General features: G+C 51.2%; 1 protein-coding gene across 7 annotated transcripts in view; it reads right to left on the bottom strand.

Annotated features, from left to right (window-relative positions):
• The window catches only part of GFRA2 (GDNF family receptor alpha 2), a 99,426-nt gene that overhangs the window by 7,246 nt on the left and 72,044 nt on the right, over positions 1-20,136 (bottom strand). For 4 of the 7 annotated variants that reach the window (XM_027077473.2, XM_053216456.1, XM_053216453.1 and 1 more), the window contains 4 exons: positions 19,068-19,240; positions 15,985-16,128; positions 9,503-9,556; positions 7,166-8,532 (listed from right to left, as the gene is read on the bottom strand). In XM_027077473.2, the coding sequence (XP_026933274.1) occupies positions 8,410-8,532; positions 9,503-9,556; positions 15,985-16,128; positions 19,068-19,240 (494 nt within the window). In that variant the 3' untranslated portion in view covers positions 7,166-8,409. Of the gene's footprint in view, positions 1-7,165; positions 8,533-9,502; positions 9,557-15,984; positions 16,129-19,067; positions 19,241-20,136 lie in introns of those variants that run through there. The other 3 variants (XM_027077475.2, XM_053216457.1, XM_053216454.1) reach the window with 2 other exon arrangements.

Here is a 20,136-nt window from a genome sequence, read left to right as displayed (position 1 = left end):
GAATTAAGAGTGATTTCAGGTTGTAGAGACCCCTGAAAAAAAGGCCTTTCATCTTCCATGGAGGATAAAAGTGAAGGATGCTCTGGGCCAAAGGTGTCATCCCACAGGGATTTGTTTGGCCGACTAAGCTAGACTCTGCTGTTTAAATGAAGTAGAGAGCTGCAGCCTTTATTTTAAATTGTCAAGCGCCTGCATGTGGGTGGGCAGGGAAGAAAGAAGGGGAGTCCACTGTGCAGGCCCAGGAAAAATCACAGCAGAGGTTTTCTCAGATGCCTCTCTTCTGGCTGCACGAGCTTCAGCACCCCAAATCATGCTGGCCAAGGTGGCTGGGCAAACTCCTCCTGCAGACATATTTGATGAGGATTAGTCACCTCCCGCCTGGGTGGTCCAAGTGTAAACAGCTCCATGACCTCTGACCCCTGAGCAGCATCCCGGTCAAGATGGGGACTCAGACAGGACATGGTGGGTATACCTCCATGTGGCCCCAGCAGGTGTTGACTTTCTGGGAAATGCCACCTTGCAAGGGAAAGAAATGAGGCAGAGCCTGAGAGAGCACCACCATCAGCCATACCCAGAATGAGCCCCACGGCAGCAGTCCGAAGCTCTGCACAAGACACTTGGTGAAAAATTGGAGCAACCAAGCGGGTGGCGGCGTTTATTGAAAGAGAGATGAATTCCGTCTCCTTCCAAGTCATTCTGTGCCGGGCTAGTGAGTTCAGAAATAGCTGGCAGTCATAAAATCAGAGAATCCTATTTGTGGAAAGGAAGCTTGGAGAACAGTGCTTCTGACCCTTCCCTTTGTAGATGAGGAAAGGGCGGGGGGTCAACCAGGTTAAGTGACTTGACGACAGGGGCTTTCAGGGGCTCCACTGCCACACCCCGCCTTCTCCCCTCCCAGCCCCTAGAATGGCAACTGCCCTTGCTCTTGGCCACAGGCCCTGCTCCAGCACATACAGGAGCCCTCGTGCAAACCAGCAAGCGATGACCCCTCCTCAAGCCCAGGGTGGGCCCATGGATGGATGACTTGAGCACAGCTGAATTTCCAACCTATTTGCCCTCCTGGCCCAAAGCCCCCGTGCAGAACACAACTGCAGCCCCCCACACTCCAGACCACACTTCTGTGAGCACAGACCATAGGCTACGTGGTTCTCTCCTCCTTCCTGCCCAGCACAGGACCCTTCCTTCTGGTGTCCCCTCCCACCAATTTCATCTCCCCTGTCACAGTGGTGGACTGTCCTCTCTCTTCTTACAACCCCAGGATAACTTCGGCCCTTCCACCCATTAGCATTCCTGCCACAAAACCTCAGTAGTCAGAATGCCCAGGATTGAGAGCTTGGTCTCAGAGATTATTTAAAGCAAATGGTGGCAAACTATAACCCCTAGTCCAAGTTCAGCCCATATCTGCTTTTGTAAATACATATTTATTGGAATACAGACAAGCCCCATGATTTACACAATGCCTATGACTATTTTCAAGCTACAAAGACCAAGTTGATAGTTGGCAGCCAAGATGCCACGACCACAAAGCCTATGCTACTTATTATCTGGCCCTTTACAGAAAAAAGTTTGCTGATCTCGGAGAGCAATCTTTCTGAGGCTCAGAGAAATTCAGTGACTTAGCTGATAGATGGCCAGCCAGACTTTGAGCCCAGGTCCCACGACACCCCTTCAAGTATACCCTACAATTCTTGAAGACAGCATATGAGCTTGAACATGTCATCAGACTCACACCTCATTGCCAGCCTTTTTTTCTATAGAGAAATCACAGAGGAGAGAAAGTTCTGCTCAGAAAGCATGGAAGTAACTCAGAATTCATCACAAAACAGGGGTTTGGGGCCTGGGGCTCCCTCCTCACAGGGAGTTCCCAAGCTTGCCTTGGACCATCCAGGACCCCATGCCAGCCTGTCACCCGCGGGTGCTGACATTGTTCCCAGGCCTCACGGCTGATGAGTGCTTCCTGGTCTCCATTTGGGGCTGCTGATCTGATATGCATTTGCCCTGGTGCCCTTGAGCTGAGATGTCACTGCAGCAGCACGTCTCCTGCCTTCATGCATGGAGAGGAAGTGGCCAATCAAAAGGACTCCAGAGAGAGCATGACATTTGGCTGTTCTGTAGCCACTGTCCCCAGTGACTCATAGATCAAGTCAACTGTGCTTTACAAATAACAAGGAAGTTTCCCTTTTTTCTCTCCCCACCTCTCCTGCCCTCTCAACTCCACATGGCAATCCTTCAAAGAGCACAGTCCAGGGGCCTAATGATCATTGTGTTCTTGTGTTTACCACAAGGCATCTGGCTGCCATGAGGATGAGACCTGGTGAGCCAGGCAGGTGCAGAGAATCTGCGGAGGTCCAGGCTGGCTGGCCCACTGGAAGCGGGAGTGGCATGGCTGATGGCCTGCCCACTGTGCGCCAGTCCCTTGGCAGGGTATAATCCCATTTAATCCTGACAAGAGTTCCTATGAGGCAGGGACAGCCATCCCCATTTTACAGATGAGAAACCTGAAGCTCGTACTAGACATGATCACCTGGCTGGTCAATGGCAGATCTGTAATTCAAACTCAGGTCTGCCTAGCCCCAAATGTGTCCTCTTCCATCATCATCACCATGGTGTCCCCAAAGCAAGAGCAGTTCAGAGTCAAGGGCAGGTCCCCAGATGGTCAGTCTTCTTCCTCAAAAGGCCATCTTCCCACCAAACTGTTTCCGCACAAGGTCCACACTCGTCCTAGCAAACACCGAGGTGGGACTCTCCCCATCAGAAGGACCTGGGGTGGGCCACGTCTAGAGCTGCATCTTCCTCATGCCTCTCTCCCTTCTGGAGTCTGCAATGTATTGGATTTAATGAACCGGTTTACAGAACTCCCTCACCATTTGCCCTATAGGCCGAGAGGGAAGGGAAAGCACAGCAACGAAGCCCAGATTAACTGGAGCCCCCAGGGAAGTGGCTGCCTTGGTCAGGCCAGCTGAGGGCCAGCACAGAGCCAGGGACAAGTGTGGCAGTGTGGCTCAGGCAGCAGCTGGGCAGTTTGAGCCCAGACCCACAAGGCAGCCCACCTGGGCTTGTGTCAGAGTGCCGCCACGCCACGTACCCTCTGTATGATCTTGGGCAGGATCGCAACTTGTCTATGCTTCAGTCTGCTCAGTATGTAGTATGGGGAGGCAGAGCTAAACTAATTGCATCCCCAAGGGAATGAAATGAGTTGATACTCACGCAATTTTGGAACAGTGTCTGGTGCATGTGAGGGCTATGTAAGCGTTGGTTAAATCTTATATATACATATTTTAAAATATCCACATTTGGTTTCAGTTTTGAGTAATGCTATTAAAATCCTTCTATGTTGTTCACTTCCTTTTTTCTGCTCTGGAAGGTAGAGCACAAAAAAGCACTTCACTCCAGAAGTGGAATGTGGCAAATAATGTTCTGATTAACTAATGCTTCTCTGCACAGCCCTGATTTTATAAACCACATCTTTGTGAGGATTTCAAAGCCCTTTCCATTTGCTCACTTGTCTTGAGATAGGAATGTAACAATGAAGTGGTATGTCTGGGCTTTTAGAAAACACATCTGAACTTAGAATTTGAAATGGTCATGTGGCAGACGGGGATGACTCCCCCTTACTCAGAACACTGGAGGCACTGAGCAGGAAAAGCACTTCTGGTGTAAACCTCTGTCTCTGTATCTCTCTCCCCCTCTAGAGCTTATTCAGAGTTGAGAAAGACCTTAACTATCCTCTAACAGAACTTTGTAGATGAGGTAACCAAGGTTGAACAAGAAGACAGAAACCAGTGTTTCCACCATTTAAACCCACCACTAAGAATGGTACCAACTTTTTGGGTGTCTGGGTGGCTCAGTCAACTAAGCATCCAACTTTACCACTTCAGGTCAGGTTGTGATCTCGCAGTTCATGAGTTCAAACCCTGCACTGGAGTCTGCTGTTAGCACAGAGCCTGCTTCGAACCCTCTGTCCCCCTCTCTCTCTGCCCCTCCCTAACTCGTGTGCATGCTTGCACCCCTTCTCTCTCAAAAATAAACATTTTTTTAAATACCAACTTTTTACCAGTTTTGGCTCCAAATGACTGCCTTTTCCTTAAAAAATTAAATCTTTCTTTAACATTTTTATTTTGAGAGAGACAGAGACAGCACAAGTGGGGGAAGGGCAGCTAGAGAGGGAGAGAGAGAATCACAAGCAGGTTCTGCGCTGCCAGCACAGAGTCCAATGTGGGGCTCGAACCCATGAAGCCATGAGATCATGACCTGAGCCAAAACCAAGAGTTGGATGCTTAACCAACTGAGCCACCCAGGCATGCTAAATCTCTTTCTAAAAGATAAATATCTACTCCCCACTGAGACTTTAAAGGAATAGGCAACAGGCTATGAATACATTTACTTGTATTAACACAGAGTGTATGGCCAGTTTTATCGCCTGGTATCCCAGCCTACAAGAGAGGGAACACCCAGCTTAAGCTCATTTCACAGATTAGAAAAGACTGGCAAAAAATTTCTCCAGCAGAAGGCAACACTGAAGCTTTGCTCTCATGTAAGGAAAGGCAAGTCTTTGTCTTATATGGGCATCAGGCAGTCCCTGAGACAGATCTGGGAACTAGAGACAAGCACATGCACACCACCCCCATGAGGCCCTTTGGCATGAAATTAAGTCCTTGCAGGTGGACCATCAGACCCTGGGAGCCCAGGGACCAGCAGTTAACCAGCACAGGGGAGGCTAAACCAGAGTTCCTGGGTGGACATCTCAGTAAGCAGGTGAGCCATGGGCAGGATCCAGAAAGCAGATGACAGTTGGGCACCCTGTCAGCCCCAAAGCTGCTCGGCATCTAGAAGGTCTGGTGGACACAGCAGGGCCCAGCTAGGGCCTAAGGATCGAGTCAGGCCTTGTGTCTTAGAAGGACTCTAGAGAGCAAGGCTGGGCTCAGTCTTGGGAAACCTATGCTGTCAAGTAGGTTATGAAGGCAGGGTGTGAGATGCAGGAAACTGAGGTAATGACCCTGCATCTGGTCTCAGAACAAGGCAGAGGTCCAGCTGTGCAGCTCTCCACCAAGGTCAGCTCAGGACCAGGGCGTGGCTCACTTGATACTGAGCCCTCTGTGCTCCTGAATCGGCCTTCTTGGATCTGCCACCATCATAGGTCTCCACTGGGCCTTCAGTACATTCTGAGTGGTCCTATCTACGTTACAGGAGGGTGGCAGGGCATGAGCCAGGTGGGAAGCTGATGTCTGGGTTCTTGGCTGAGCAAAATCATCGCAGGCTGGAAGCCTCCCCAGGGAGAGGAAAAGCATTCCTATGTGATCTCAGTCTCATCAAGGTACTAGAGCCTAGTTCCAGACAGATGCATACCTCAGGTCAGGAATCCCCAAGGGACTAATGGCAAAGAAAGCACATTGTATAGACTGCTAACTGGGGTAAAGGCACAGTGAGCCTATACTTGATGCAGCTGACTCTCCCCAAAAGAACACTAAAACAATTTTAGCTCTATCTCTGGAGTCCTTACCAATCTTCTCCTGATTCCATTCCTGCCCCTCTTCATTTATCTGTCCCCCATGCCCAATCTCAGTGTTTAGGTCCAAATGTCTTAATGTTACTAAGATTCATTCAAACTATTAATTAGCATTAAGATAGTAACATTTTATTCTTCCCACTTTTATTTACACATTTTGAGAGAATCACAGGGAACAGGAATCATCTCAACCAAAGGAATGAATATTTCATGGTAAAATTTCAGCTATGTGATACCTAGACAGGGAGAGGTTTTAAGGCAGAGTAAAGCTGCCCTGCATCTATTCTGGCACCTCCAGTTCCTTTCGGGAAATCTTCTTTCCCTCATTATGCAAACCAAGGGTTTATATCACATTAGGAATACCAGATGTGAGATATTCTCCTCTCTCACAAAAGTATGGCAGGAGGTAGGCACAAGGCCCCAGTAAACCGGTTGGACAAGTTGGTGGTCATTCATCACAGAGACAGCAGCATGCTGACCCTGTAGATCATGCCTTCTGCCCCTTCAGATGTCCTTTGGTTCCCACTGTACCCTCCCCTGGTCCCCCCACATTCCACTGATTCTGAGCCTTTTCCCCCCAAAGCGTTTTAAGTTAGCCAGTCTTTGCTGTTCGCAAAGAACATGAATTCCCAAGTAAACTCCACAGCCACCTCCACACACAGTAACACCAGTGGTGGCTAGGGAAGACAGTTCACTGGCCCACTGGCCCACTGGCCCTCCATGCACAGGCTGGAACTTGTACACCACACTACTCACCACCATAGGCCAATGTTGCCGACATTTCAGCAACTGGAAACAAGAGCCATCTGGGGAGAGCAGAAAACAGCATCTCATCTCCCAATGGCGACAGGATGGGATCATGTGCAGCCCTGACAGTGGGAGCATCCCCTCACATGACAGTCTTCCTCCTTCATCTTGCCATGTGCACACACTCATACATGCATATGAACACTCACAAGCCTGCACGTGGGTGCACGTACACACACTCGGCCAGCAGCCATCCTCCTAGCCTTCTCCAGGGAGAATCTCCCCAGGGAATACAGCAGGCCCAGGGTCCAGGTGGAGCCCGGGTGGTAAATGGAGAAAAAGAGAAGAAGGGATGAATCATGGTATTTTCCTTCTCTAGTAGGACCCAGAAGACCAGATCCCTGCCTTCATAATCACATACCTTAAATAAACCAGGAGTCCCAGTGAGAAGATATCACCTCATGCCACATAAGACCAATGGGCCACTTAATAGGACCACACAGACAACCTTAAAACAAAAACATACCCGAGGTGTCAAGATCAACTGGTCTCCTGTCCCTCCAGGTCCCCACAGGTACTTTCTTTCTCTTCAAGGTGGGGACCAACAGGCACTGGCACTGATAGGTAAGGGAAGGTAGAGGAGGATGGGTGAAGAAGGGCCCAGAAGGCTGAGCATAGCCGGGACGCAGAGACCCACCAAGTGTAAAACCACCTCCTAAAGGAGCCCCATCACCCACATCAAAGACACATAACAGATGGAGACACATGTGCACATGTGTGCATGTCCCCCCCCCCACATACACACACATTCTCCAAGGCCCACCAGGACCCCAGGTAAGCAGCCAAGAGGCAGCACTGTGCCAAGGAAAAAAATAGCAGGAGAAGGCACACCGGAGGGAGGCAGAAGGCAAATTGCTTCCTAGTATGTTTATTGGAGCCTTGGCTAAGTATGAATACGGATCAGGAACCCCCTTCCACAGCCCAGTCAGCCTGACAGAGGCAGAGACACAGGGAGTCAATCTCCTTTTTTTCCCATTATAGACAACATTGTTAAAAAAAATAAACTTTACAATAATACATTTTCGCTCATCTGTTGGGGTATTATTTCGATAGTTTTGTTTCTTAAAAAAAGGAAAAAAGGGGAAACCACACAATATATGTATATGGATCTATATATACATATATGTTGAGAAAGGAGTCGTGTTATGTACATACAGTTGGCGCTTGTCTGGGAAATGAGGAGAGAATGTGGAAAAGAGGAACAGGGGGCCGAGAGGAGGAGAGAGCTGCGGCCAGTGAAGCACAGTGCCAGCAGGTGTCCCGCCATGCTCTTCTCTGCCCCTCTCCCTGGTGGGAGACCCACCAAATGAACCCACAAGAAACCAAAAGAGCCAATGACGGATCATTTCTCTTTGATTTCAAAATTCCTGCCACCAAGCAGGAAGCAGCAGCCTTGAGCTGGTGCCCAAGCTTTGCTCCCTCTGCCCAAGGGGATGTCCCCAGAGGGCTGAGCTCCCAAGCCCCCTGGAGCTGGCCCCAGTACTCCCTCCATACCACAGTCGGAGGGCCTGGTACCACACCCTCCACAGGCATCACTGGGGGTTCTCAGTTCAGATGCAGACAGAGAGCACAAAACAAACTCCATGCTCGAAACCGAGTGGAGGTGCTGAGGTGCCCAGCTGGACCCCCAGCAGCCAGCCTGGCTGCTTTGCTGCCCGATGCCCTCTGCCAAGCCGCCAGTGGGGATCCCTGGCCCCAGTTCACATCAGCACAGTTCCAGTCCCTCAGGCCACAGGGGTGTCATCTTGGTCTTTTATGTCAGCGAGGTCCGGAGAAGAAAACACCGGGAGAAAACGAAGGGCATTTCTAGACCCTTGCACCCTCCTCAGCACTGGGTTTCCCTTGCCGAGGGACCTCTGGGCCAGCTCTCAGGCTGCCCGCCTACTTGTCTGTTTGGTTTAGAAAAACTTCTCCAGAGAAGAAATCTGGGAGGAGACAGGTTCAGAGACAAGGTGGGGAAAAATTTTTTTTTGCAAGATGTGTGTGTGTGTGTGTGTGTGTGTGTGTGTGTGTGTGTGTGTGTGTGTTTCCATGTTGCCAGGCGGGTGTTCTCATCTGCGTAGTTTCCGGAAATCCCCCGACATGGGTCCCAGAGCCTACAAGGCCAGCTTCAGCATCAGGAAGGAGACAGCGGTCAAGGCAGCCGACGGTCTGGCTCTGCGGGGGCCTGAGTTAGGTTTGATCACCTTGTTACTCCCTGGGATGATATTGGTCGTGAGCTGCAGCCATGACACAAGGTGAGACAGAAGCAAAGAGCACAACAAAAGACAGAAAAACAAAGGAGTCAGTAGGGCTGGGATCAGGCAAAGGAAAGGACTCGAGAAGTGGAGTCCTTGAGCCCCTGCCCGCCCCATCCACCCAGGGGACCCTGCTCTGTGCTCACCCGCAGGTGGAGCTAGGCTTCCACAGAGCTGAGCTGAGCTGAGCCCCAGGCTCCAGGAGACTGGGCAGCAGTCCCCAGGGAAAAGGGATGACACTGCCAAGTGAGGAAGAGGGTCTGTGGACACAGACCAGAGAGGAGGAGCATGGTACCTAAGGTCTCAAGAAGGAGCTCTTGGGGTCCACAGGCACCTGCTTCCTGAGAGGAGAGGAGGGAGAAGCTCTGTTCTACCTGTTCCTAAATGTCTTTGAATCTCCCTGCTCCATGAAGCTTCTTCCCTACACATCTCTGTCTGAGCACTCTCCTCTAGGAGCTTATACTTCTTTTCCTCTCCCTCTCTCTCTCTCTCTCTATATATATGTGAGAGTGTGTGTGTATGCACACACACACACACACACACACATACATACATATAAATACCTACACACACTATATATGGAGTCATAGATACACTCCTGTTTTGGGGCTCCTTTTAGGAAGCGACTGTGTCTTTTCCCATCTCCCAATCTCCTCAATATCACAGAACCAGCACAGAGTAGGTACTCAAGACACCTGTCATAAAGAGTCAGGAGGGCTTAAGAGGGCTTCTGCTCAGAGCAGCTGTTTGTGTCTCACCCAAGGAGACAGCCAAGGCCCCTGGCTGCAGCCTCCGACCCTGCACCCCCAGTGCAGTGAGCACCCACCCAAGTCTAAGTGGGCCAGAAGCTCATGCGATGGGATCTGGGGGCTCAGAGTCTGAGACTCACCTAGGAAACACCCCCTTCTAGCCCAGTCCCCTGCGGCCATCCCCCACTCTGCCCTTCACTCACCTCTGTGAAGCACATGCTTAACTCTTTGGAGTTATTGGGTTTTAGCCCCTGTTCCTGTGGAAGAGAAGGTGCTAGTAAGGATGGGCTACCAGAGCTGGGTCTCTGGCCAAGCTTTGTCCCATGACTTGAATAAGACCAAAGAGTCCACGGCCCCACCATCCACCGTTGCCATCATTAAGCACAAGGTTCACATGAAGAGTGCTGGCTCAATCCCGTGTAGCAAAAAGACCTGGTCCCTTTCTCACACCATCAGCACTTAGGTCCTGTCCCCCTTGGGCTCCTGGAGAAGGGATTCCTAACTCTGCTTTCAACTTATACCATGATAGAATAATTACAAGACATTTGCATGTTTGTCTACTATACTCAAAACTCCTCTTGACAGGGCAGGGACCATGGATCATTTTCCTTGCACTAAGCAGTGTCTGGCTCATTAACACCAGCTCAGTAAATGCTTTACTAGATGCATGAAACCGTGACTCAATGAATGAATGCCATATATCAGAACCAGCATGCAAGTGCCAGCTCCAAAAAGCTCATAAGCCTTATCTGGGCTTGTGGGGAAGAGAACTGTAATTGATTAGTGATGTCTGTCACTGGTGCATGGTAGGAAGACATATGGCAATAGTGCCAGGCATTGGCCATTCCACCCTAAACAGATGTGGGCACCTGGGAGCTTGGTGGTCCAAGGTGATGAATGAGAAAGGAAGGCTGGCCTACTGATGATTCTAGGATTCTCTACTCCTGGCATAACCACTTGGATGCAGGACAGAGCAGGGTGAGCAAGAGGAAGTGTCCTTTGTTATCATCATAATAATGATCCATGGGAACCAGCTGGGGGACATGGTGTTTCTACCCTGGCTTCAAATGGCTTGGTTCCCAATGCACTTGTGGGGAAGCTCTGGCCACCATAAGCACCAGGAAGCCCAAGAAATTATTCCTAAATCACTGCTCTTGGCCAGAAGTATCAATAATCCCTTAAACATCATAGGCAATCTACCACCCTGGGCATCTGGTCAGCAAAACAAGGCCCCAGCTGTCACACAGAGGCCAGCCAAAATCCAAGTCACTCCCAATCATGGAGATATGACCACGGTGATGATGAGCACAATGGGAATGGAACCAGGGACCTGACCCAGGAAGATCTTGTTCAAGACCACAGTGCCCATGACTTCAGGTGCCAAGATCCAAGCCTACCATGCTACCCACCTTTGTCCCTGAAGAAGAGCCCTTTGGAACCCAAGGACTGGATTCTACTGCCACAGACTAAGTGCAGCTCCAGCCAGGCCTGTGGGAGGTCACTGCTGGACAGAGCCTGCCCACCCCATCCCAGGGGCTGCACTGTCACCACTATCTTCCATTCAACTGCCCTCATCTACACAATCCTCCCTCGGTCACCCCCCTGAGCAATTCACAGCACTTCTGATATCCTATGCCACAAGACCCAACACCCGCTTTTCCTGGCATTCTTTCCAGGTATCATGGGTTCCAGGTGTGGCAGGTCTCTGTCTCCAGGCCCATGTCCTCTTCCTGTGTATTCCCCTCCCCCAGTGCCACTAAATATGGAACGTGTCTGTGTTGCATCAAACAGCCAGGATGAGTGTTCTCACCCCCACTTCAACCAAAGCAACTCTGATTTTATTTGTTCTAGATGTTGGAGCTATACACAAGAAGTATTTTAAAAAACAGCTTACTACTTAAAAATAAATCAGGTTTCAGAAAAGAACTAAACTAAGTGACCTCTAGGGCCTTGCAGTACAACCTTCTGTGATGGGTCCTCGACACGGGCCTGGCCACCGCTGGCTCTGGAAGGCTGAACCCCAGGCCAAGTCACACAGAGAGAAGCCAGCAAAGCAGAGGAGCACCAGGACTTAGAATTAAAGCAGTGGGGTGGAGGGGAGATCTGAACACAGATCTCACCTGGAGCAGCTGGCTTATGGCTGGATTTTGCTCCTCAGAGTGAGCAGACTTGACAGGGTCGTCTTAGAAGAAGAGAGGAGAGGGGGCTGTTGGCAAATATTCAAGGAAAAAAGAGAGGGGGAGGAGCAGAGGAAAGGATCAAGAGAGGAAGGGAACAGAGAGAAAAAGGAGAGGCAGCACCCTAGGAGAGCACATGCAGAGAGTTTGGGGGTTTTGGGGGGAGCAGGGAGGACAGAGGGGAGAAGGGGGCAGGGGACAGAGAGGAAGGGAGGGGCCACAGGAGAAGGAGGGTAACAGGAAGAGAGGAAGAAGCAGAGGAGGAGCCTTCATCCTCTCATCTGACCCATATCAACAAGAGAAAGTGACACACACCCCTGGGCCAGCCCCAAGGCAATCCAATCCTTGCTTGCTGGTCTCTGACAGGTGCCACAGCGACTGTGGTGGGAGAAAAGGACTGGCCTCCATGAAGATCAGGGATAGGGCCTCTCCCTGTACCCCATGTGACCCACTGTATATCCAGCATCCACAGCATTCACCTATGTCCCTCTGCACTGATGACATGTCAGTCCAGCAGGCTCCAGGGCCACCAGCCACACACTGAATGTGTGCTGAATGCCCAGGTGACATCCTGAGCTTCTTCTCGCTGTCCAAAAGTACTTCCTTCAAGTGCTGTGAAATCTAGCTTACAGATTTTTATCCTCACAGACCCATGCAGCCTTTCCCTTTTAGATCAAAGGGTCTTAATTTTTGGCATCCATCCCCACAGGACAATTCCCTGGATCCAAGGAAGAAGAGCCTGAGAGACCAGAGACCCAGGCTCAAGCCTTCTTTATCCAGTGACCCAGGAAAGTCACTTCATCTACTGGAACATCCATTCTCTCATCTATAAAATAGGGAATAGACAAACGCACATCACTGACCCACTGTGATGATTACATGAGACAGTGCACATGGCACAGCAAAGCTCCACACACCTGTAAGGGCTTCTCAATTCCACAAGGCACGAGGCTGAGCCAAGCTTAGTTTTGCATTCAAAGTCAGAGCCTATGAGAAATGCAGCAAGGGCCCAGGAAGGGGCTGTGAGGTGAAACCCAGGGTCAGCCTTAGCCTGGGGCTACCTCAGCCCTACCCCACGGCACATGGAGCAGTCTCTGCCCCAGCACCTGACTTCCAGCAGACACAGAGCAGACAGTGAAGGCTGCAGTAATCTCCCCAGTGGCAAACCTGAGACCCCCGCACAGCTCTAGCCACACAGAGCAGTGCGGGGGTTTGCCCATCGGCTGACCTTTTCTGAAAGCAGCATATGGGCGAGGTGCAGAGAGAAGGTTGCACTACTTAATGGCAAAACCACCAGTGGCTCAGATTCACTGCCTCCCTCCCTCACCATTAACTTTCCCCCACTGCTCCCACAAGGGGTTCTAAAGATGAATGAGTCACAGCTCTGCTCACACCCTAATGAGACAAATAAACATTCACACAGTCATCTCAGCACCGGTTAAGTAAATGGGAGCAGGAGAAGAGGCTGCTCCCTCCCCAAATCCCGCAGGTTGCAGGCTGCCCTCTGAGGCCATGCCCCCCTAAGGCCACCCACAATGCCCATCTCACCCAATTTTCTTGGACTCCGATGGAACAAGTTTATGGGAATAGAGGTGAGTTGCTCACCCCTGTCCTGCTTCCATCACTACTCTGAGACTCTCCTCCCTTCAAGGCAAGCTCAGGCACTGTTGGGTTAGTGTCCCCAAGGGCACAGGTCTGGACTGCAAGGATGGCAGGAGGCAGGGCTTTTAACAGCAAATCCATGTGACAGAAAGGTGGGTACAGGGGCTTTGTGTCCTTGGCTGTACTACAGGGGGCCTCCAGAAGTATGAAAGAAGCAGATGGCACTGGGGGACTTGAATGAGGGAAGGGGCACAGACACAGAGGAAGAAAGGCAGCAAAGGTAAGCTTCATCCTTCTAGAAATTTCTCCCAGAGGGGTTTTTGCCCTCTGGCAAAAGGAAGTTGAAAGAATTATTGTCTTCCTCTCTTCCTTGCCCACCTCTGTCTCCCACTCCCTAAGCCAGGTCTGGCAGTCCCAGGTCCTTGCTGACTTAGCCCAGCTGCTAGGGACGAAGCCCAGTGTTGCGTCCATGGGAAAACCGTGTCCCCTGCTTCTGGTCCTGGCCCCACCCCCAAATTTCAGTGTCCTCGGCAGCCTTCCTCCTGGCAGGCCCACCCAGTAACTCATTCCTCTTCCCCTCCGCTACCTGCCACCCCTGGCCCAACGCTTCCATCTTGCCTCCTATGACTATCGATTATGGCAAAGATCAAACACACCTGCAAGCACGTCTCCCTTGCCAATCAATCTCTACCTGCTGTCACAATCTTCCCAGATCACAGCGCTCATCTTCCCATCAGCATGTTCCCCAGTCCAAAGCCTTTGGTGGCCCCTCCAAAGCCCGTGTTTCAGTCTGCTCACCAGACTGCATTCCCATCCCTGTTCTCACCCAACCCAGGGCCTGCTCTTCCTCTAGACCAGGGCAGGCAAACATTTTCTGCAAAGGGCCAGGAAAGTTAGTATTTTAGGCAACTCTGCCTGTAGCACATGGAAAATATGTAAACAAGGGGGTGTGGCTGTATTCCAATAAAACCTGATTTATCCAAACAGGCAGCAGGCCAGATATGGCCAACAGATTCCCCTACTGGACCTGTTCTGTGCTATGCTGACTCCGTGTCCTCACTCCCACGAGCCCCTCTGCCCACTCTACTCCAATTCCATGTCTCCACATACTCAGCAATCCCTGTTCTTCCAGGCCCAGCAGCAGGGTTTACTCTGCCCATGAGTCCTCTGTCCCCACTCCCAGTACAGAGCAGCCCTCCGTCCTCTGGGCCCCGTGTCACTTTATCCACCTTCCTAGGGTGCCAATCGCTTCCTCCCCACCAATTATCTGAGTGTGCATCCTGTCCATCCTACCAGTATGGGACCAAGGTACTGGCCCTGGTGAGCTGTCAGCGTCAGAACCTGGAACAGAGAACATGCAGGAAGAATCTACACTGAATAATGAATGAATGCACTGATGGGCAAATAAATGAATGACTATAAGGGAAGCCAGAAGAAGGGAAGAAAAGAAGGAATGCATTCAAGTCATTCAAAGCTTTGAAACCTTCCATATTTGTATATCAGAACTATATGCCTGATAGACCTACAACACACTGACAGGCCTCTCAGTCCCCCACTCTGATGCCCACAGGCCTGCGCACTGGGATGAGGAAGAGATGAAAGTGTCTGCAGGCTGCTGAGCCTACCGCAGGTGTGTTGAGGGGGGGCTGCATCAACCCCTCCAAATTCATTTCTAATTCCACCAGGTGTGATGGGTAGGATGAAGGGGGAAAGCAAAAACTGGCTGGTAGAGACCAAAAGAGCAAAGGGGGCTGTGTTGCCAGGGCTCTGCAGCCCTGGGAAAGGTGAAACCCCAGTTGATCTGATGGGTCCCTGCAAAGTGGCTCAGAGCAAACCACAGGAAATGCCAAGGACACTGAAACAAACCATGACCAGAGAAAGCAAGAGCCCACTGCCAGTCTCCCCACCACCCCCCTCACTGCACCACTGGTCATGTGACAAAAGAACCTTCTAACCAATCTTCCTGCATCCTCCATAGAAAGACCTCTCCACCTGCCTACCCTCATGGCATGCAGACAGCATCTGTGAGAAGGAGGTAAGCTGCACAAAGCTGTCTGCAAGCAATAAGGCACTCAGAACCCATTCTCGAATGGAGAGCAGGAAGTTCCAACAGACCCGACGAACCAGGAACTCTGGGTTCTTCCCTCAACCTGTCTAGAACACCTACTCAATGCCATGCACTGAGCACTGGGGTCCACAGGGCAACAAGGAGGGTGAGAGGCAGCCTCTGTCCGTCAGGGATGGAGCAGGGCACATCGTGATGGGGGCTCAAGTGAGGTAAAGCAGGAGCAGAGTCAGGGGAACACGCCAAAAGGGGAAACCAAACAGGATTCGCCAAGCAGAGAGAGGGACAGGCTCTTCACTCCGAGGACTGACCAGTGCACAGGCCAGCAACCTGCTCACTGCAGCCTACGCCATGGGACAGCCTGGCTGTGCGATGGGAGTTCAAGCCTGACCTGCCGCCTACAGATCAGGGAGGGAATTCACACAGGGGTGTGTTTACCTACAGATACAGGCAAGGCCAGAAGGGAGGGGGAGAGACGATTTTGCAGATATTGCCATGCTTTCTCCAAGTTTCAAACAGTTCCAGGAAGGTAAGGCTGCCTGAAGCGGTGACCACAGCCAGAAATGGAAACATGAGAGCAGGACTCAAACCAGCATCAAAGATGCCCAGACGCAGGCCAACTCAGGGGCCTGCTGGCTCCTGGCTCCTGGGTGGCTGAGACACCCAGGTTTTTGTGTAGCAGCTCTATGATGAGGAAAAGGGTTCCAGTTGAAGACCCCAAACCCCACCATGGGAAAGCCCTCTGGGGTAGCAGATCTAGGGGAGGACCCAGTGCAATACAGCCAGAGGAAACTGTTCGGGAGCTGGGGGCTGGGGGCTCTGAACAAATTACTGTCCTTACCAAGCTTCCATACTTTGGGGCTTGAGAAGGAGATGTCAAAAGGCCCTCTTGTCCTAATGTCCAATCACTTATGTGGGATCCCCAACTCGCTGCCATCTCTGGGTCAGTGAAGGGGGTCTCTAAGGCTTTCCCAAGGGCTTGGGCCTATTAATGGGGAGGAGGACAGAGGTAATAAGTAAAGACCTTGCTTTTCTCTCCAGGGGGTGTGTAGGGTGCACAGCCTCCTCTACCCTCCCTCCCACCCTGGCCTCAGCTTCCTGTCTCTGCCCTCACTCCCCTGAGTGGAGTAAAGACTCCCTTCTGTAGTTGTAGGTTGCTGTCACTCCCAAGGCCCCACAAAGGCCACCATGGAGCCCCTTCCAGCCCAGCAGAGCTGAGGGAGAGGGTGTGGGGACAAACCACCCATGCCAGCCTTTAGCCAGGCTGAGGGCAGGGATGAGGATTTATTCCCCTTGCACTCCCAGCATCAGGCATAGAGTAGTAGGTTCTCACCAAACAGGTTGTGATTAAAACAGAATCAGGCCATTCCCCTTCAGTTTCAGTGAGAAGGAACCAGGAAGATGGTTGGCAGGCCCCCTCTGAGGGTCTACATCTCTTCTTTTTCTCCTGGAATGGTCAATCTCCCAGAGTGACACAGTCAGTAGACTGTGAGTGGGCAGTCCCTGAGGCCAGGCCTGGGGAGCCCCCTGCTAGTCAGCCTCCCCAGCTCGGGCCCCTGCATTCAGAGTGCTTCTCTGTCTGCAAGCACTTTCACGTGGTGAATCTGAAGAAAACCAGGCTGGGGCTAAAAGAAACCAGGCAACAGTTTTAGCAAAATGCCGAGGGAATAGAGGGAAAATTTTTAAAAAGGAGTCAGAGCCACCAGGCACTGAGTGGCTGAGTGGGCTGCAGTGAGGGCAAGAAACCACACCCTTGAACTCTTCCACACCCACAGTGAGTCAAGCTACAGTAAGAGCCTCAGGAAAGATCCACAGCCACCTGCTGAATCAGCACTTCCCTTTGTAAGCCTGCCCCGAGGAGCTCAGGGAGGCTGGTGGTGCCCCAAGGGACATGTGGACCATGCCAGAGCATGGTCACCTGACAGGTGGCCCAGCCCTGACCGCCGAGCTGCCTGCCACTCTAGCATGAAATTGAGCTGGCAACTGTCTGTGCAGCGGGCCCCCAAGCCCCTGCCCACAGCCACTCAAGCGTGGCTAGTGTAATTAGGAGCTGCCCGAGGGTGACACGGACTCCTCGGCTGGGATCTGGAGGAGCAGCCTGATGGAGGGGCGCAGGGCATGGAAGGGCCCATGCTGAGCCTAACAGGAGGATACCTGGAGGTCAGCTGTTCAGCACAGAGAAGCCCACCAGGGAGGGCAGGGGGGTAGGCTTCCCAACCAGGACAGGCACCCACCCCAGCTCCTGTGGTTAAATGGGTCCCTGCTCAAGTCCTCATCCTGGCACCAGGAATGCCCACTGGGGTTTTTTCCAGCCTTACCGAGGTTGTAATTGACCATCAAACATTGCATGTATTCACAGTGTACAACCTGATGACCCAATATATGGGCACACACACCGTGAAATATTTACCACATGCCAATCAACATATTTCATAATACGATACTGTCAGCTACAGTCACATCGCTGTATGCCAGGTCTCAGAACTGCCTTGTTGTACACAAGTAAAACTTTGTAGCAGATGTGCACTGTTGATCCCTCGAGCATGACACCCAACTTAGCCTGGCGTCTTCACTGCCTCGCACATAGCCAGGCCTTGATAACCCTGCCCCCTCACCCACTCAGGCTGTGCCCCCTGCTGCCCCCAACCTTCTTGGCAATTCTAGGCCCAACTCCCTCACTGTACCCCAACACCCTCAACCTTGCTGTTCCCTCCTTCCTCTGCTCCGATACTCTGCATGGGGTCAGTCCTCTTTTACACTCTTTGTTCTAGGGGTGTGTGTGTATGAGTGTGAGAAAGTGTGTATGTGAGTATGCATGTGGGTGTGAGTGTATGAGTGAGTGTATTATGTGAGAGTATGTGAATGTGAGAGTTGTGGGTGTGTTGTGAGTGAGTGTGGGTGTGTGTATATATGTATGTACGTGTGTGTGTGAGTGGCTGTACTGTGTGTGTATATGTATCAGTGTATGTATGTATGTGAGTGTAAGAGTGTATAGGTGTGGGGGGGCTGTGGTGTGTGGGGGTGTATGTATGTGGGTGAGTGGGTGTATTGTGGGTGAGTGTGTATGTGTGTGAGTGTGTGTGTGTGTGTGTGTGTGTGTGTGTGTGTTCTGACTAGATCCAACTGCCTAAGCAAAGAATCTACTGTAGCAAATGGCATGATGGCAGGAGGGTAGCCCAACAGAGAGAAAAAGCTGAGTGGGGAGCCCTAGGACGTGCCCCCATAGTGCCACATGTGTCCCCTATTGTGGCACTGAACCCAGTCCATGCCTGATGCTTGTTGAATTGTTTGACCCTGAACAAGACCGTAAGGACCACAAAACCCAGGACACTGTCAGTTTTACTCACCAAAGTCTCCCTCACATCTCACATAAGTCCTGGCACATAACGCATACATAATACATGTTCGATGACTAGGTGGATGCACAGATGGACAAACAAATGAACATCATGGATTTTGGGGTCTGACGTAGGTTTGAAATCTTATTCTACCACTAACTGGCTGTATGACCTTGGGTATGTTACCTAAACTTCTTCTTGGGTCAGTTTCCTGTGTATAATACATGAAGACCAATACCTCACTTTGTGAAAATTCAGTGAAGTAGGCAGAGAATCTGCTAGCATAACACCTGGTAATTAGCAGATGGTTAGTATGTGTTAACCATTCCATTTCCCTGGCACCCCGTGTTCTGTAGCACAATCCAGTGCTTCCTACTTGTCAGGTGAATGCCTAGGGAATGTAGGCACAAAAAAACTAGCCCCCAACAGCTGTTCCCTGCCTCTTGGGTCCTGACCCAAGGGCAAGAACTTGCCAGTCCCATCCCTGATCCCCAGTGAGCTAATTTCCCACACCCACCTCTCATGTCCTGGTGTTTCTCTATGCCTTCAGCCTGCCCTCCCCAGTTGCAGAGCCGTGTCCCCTCACCTGGACAGATGTGCAGGTGGTGATGACGCTGGTCCCCAGGCTGGTGCTATCACTGAGGTCATCTGGCAAAGAAGGTGTTTTCTCCACCCGAGGGGCCTGCGTGGCCTGGAATGAGGGGCTTTTAGGGGAGAGGTTCACATCCGTGCCGTTGCCAAAGGCCTGGATGGCATTCCCTGTGGGGGGTGAGAGCAGGTAGGCACAGAGAAATCAGGGGCTGCCTCCATAATTTCTTCCCCTCACATCCTAATGCTGCCTTCCCTGTAACAGCCCAGAGCCGGGGACAGGGTGTGGCTTGTCCAAACTTAATTTCTCTGGAGTCCCCTTTCAGACACTACTGACATCTCACATGGAGAGAAGAAAATAGCAAGAGGGAGGTTGCAAAAGACAAACAAAAGAAAGAAATGTGGAGCCCAAATGTCCATCGAAAGCTAAGTGACTTAAGTTGGTCAGAGAAAGACAAATACCATATGATTTCACTCATGTGAAATTTAAGAAACAAAACAGATGAACACAGAAGAAAAAAAAGAGACAGGCAAACCATAAAAGAGACTCTTAACGATACAGAACAAACTATGGGTTGATGGAGGGAAGTGTATGGGAAGTGGGTGATGGGTACTAAGGAGGGCACTTGTTGGGATGACCACTGGGTGTTGTATGTAAGTGATGATTCACTGAATTCTACCCCTGAAACCAACATTACATTATATGTTAACTAACTGGAATTTAATTAAAAACTTGAAACATAAAAAAAAAAAAAAAAAGAAAAAGAAATGCAGAAGAGGAAGGGAAGAGGAGAAGTGGGGTGGGGAGCCCGGAAGGAGGCAGCAGGCCAGGCCCAGGGCGGTGATCACTGGCTTCTCTGTAGCATCCTGTGCTGCAGACCACCCTCCACTTCAAAGCGTCCCCCACACCAATCCCCCATCCCCACCCCTGCCCCACCCCTGCCCCACCCTCCGACCCCCACACAGGTTCTCCTGGCTCCTCTGCCACCTCAGATGCTTCCAGGTCCTGCCAATGGCATTCCAAGAGCCCCAGACTCAGCCATCCTCCACGGTGGCCTCACCTACTC

Source organism: Acinonyx jubatus, chromosome B1 (genome assembly GCF_027475565.1).
Source record: "Acinonyx jubatus isolate Ajub_Pintada_27869175 chromosome B1, VMU_Ajub_asm_v1.0, whole genome shotgun sequence".
Classification (NCBI taxonomy): Eukaryota; Metazoa; Chordata; class Mammalia; order Carnivora; family Felidae; genus Acinonyx; species Acinonyx jubatus.
The sequence above is the reverse complement of the archived record's forward strand: the minus strand, read 5'-3'. Positions and strand labels throughout refer to the sequence as shown.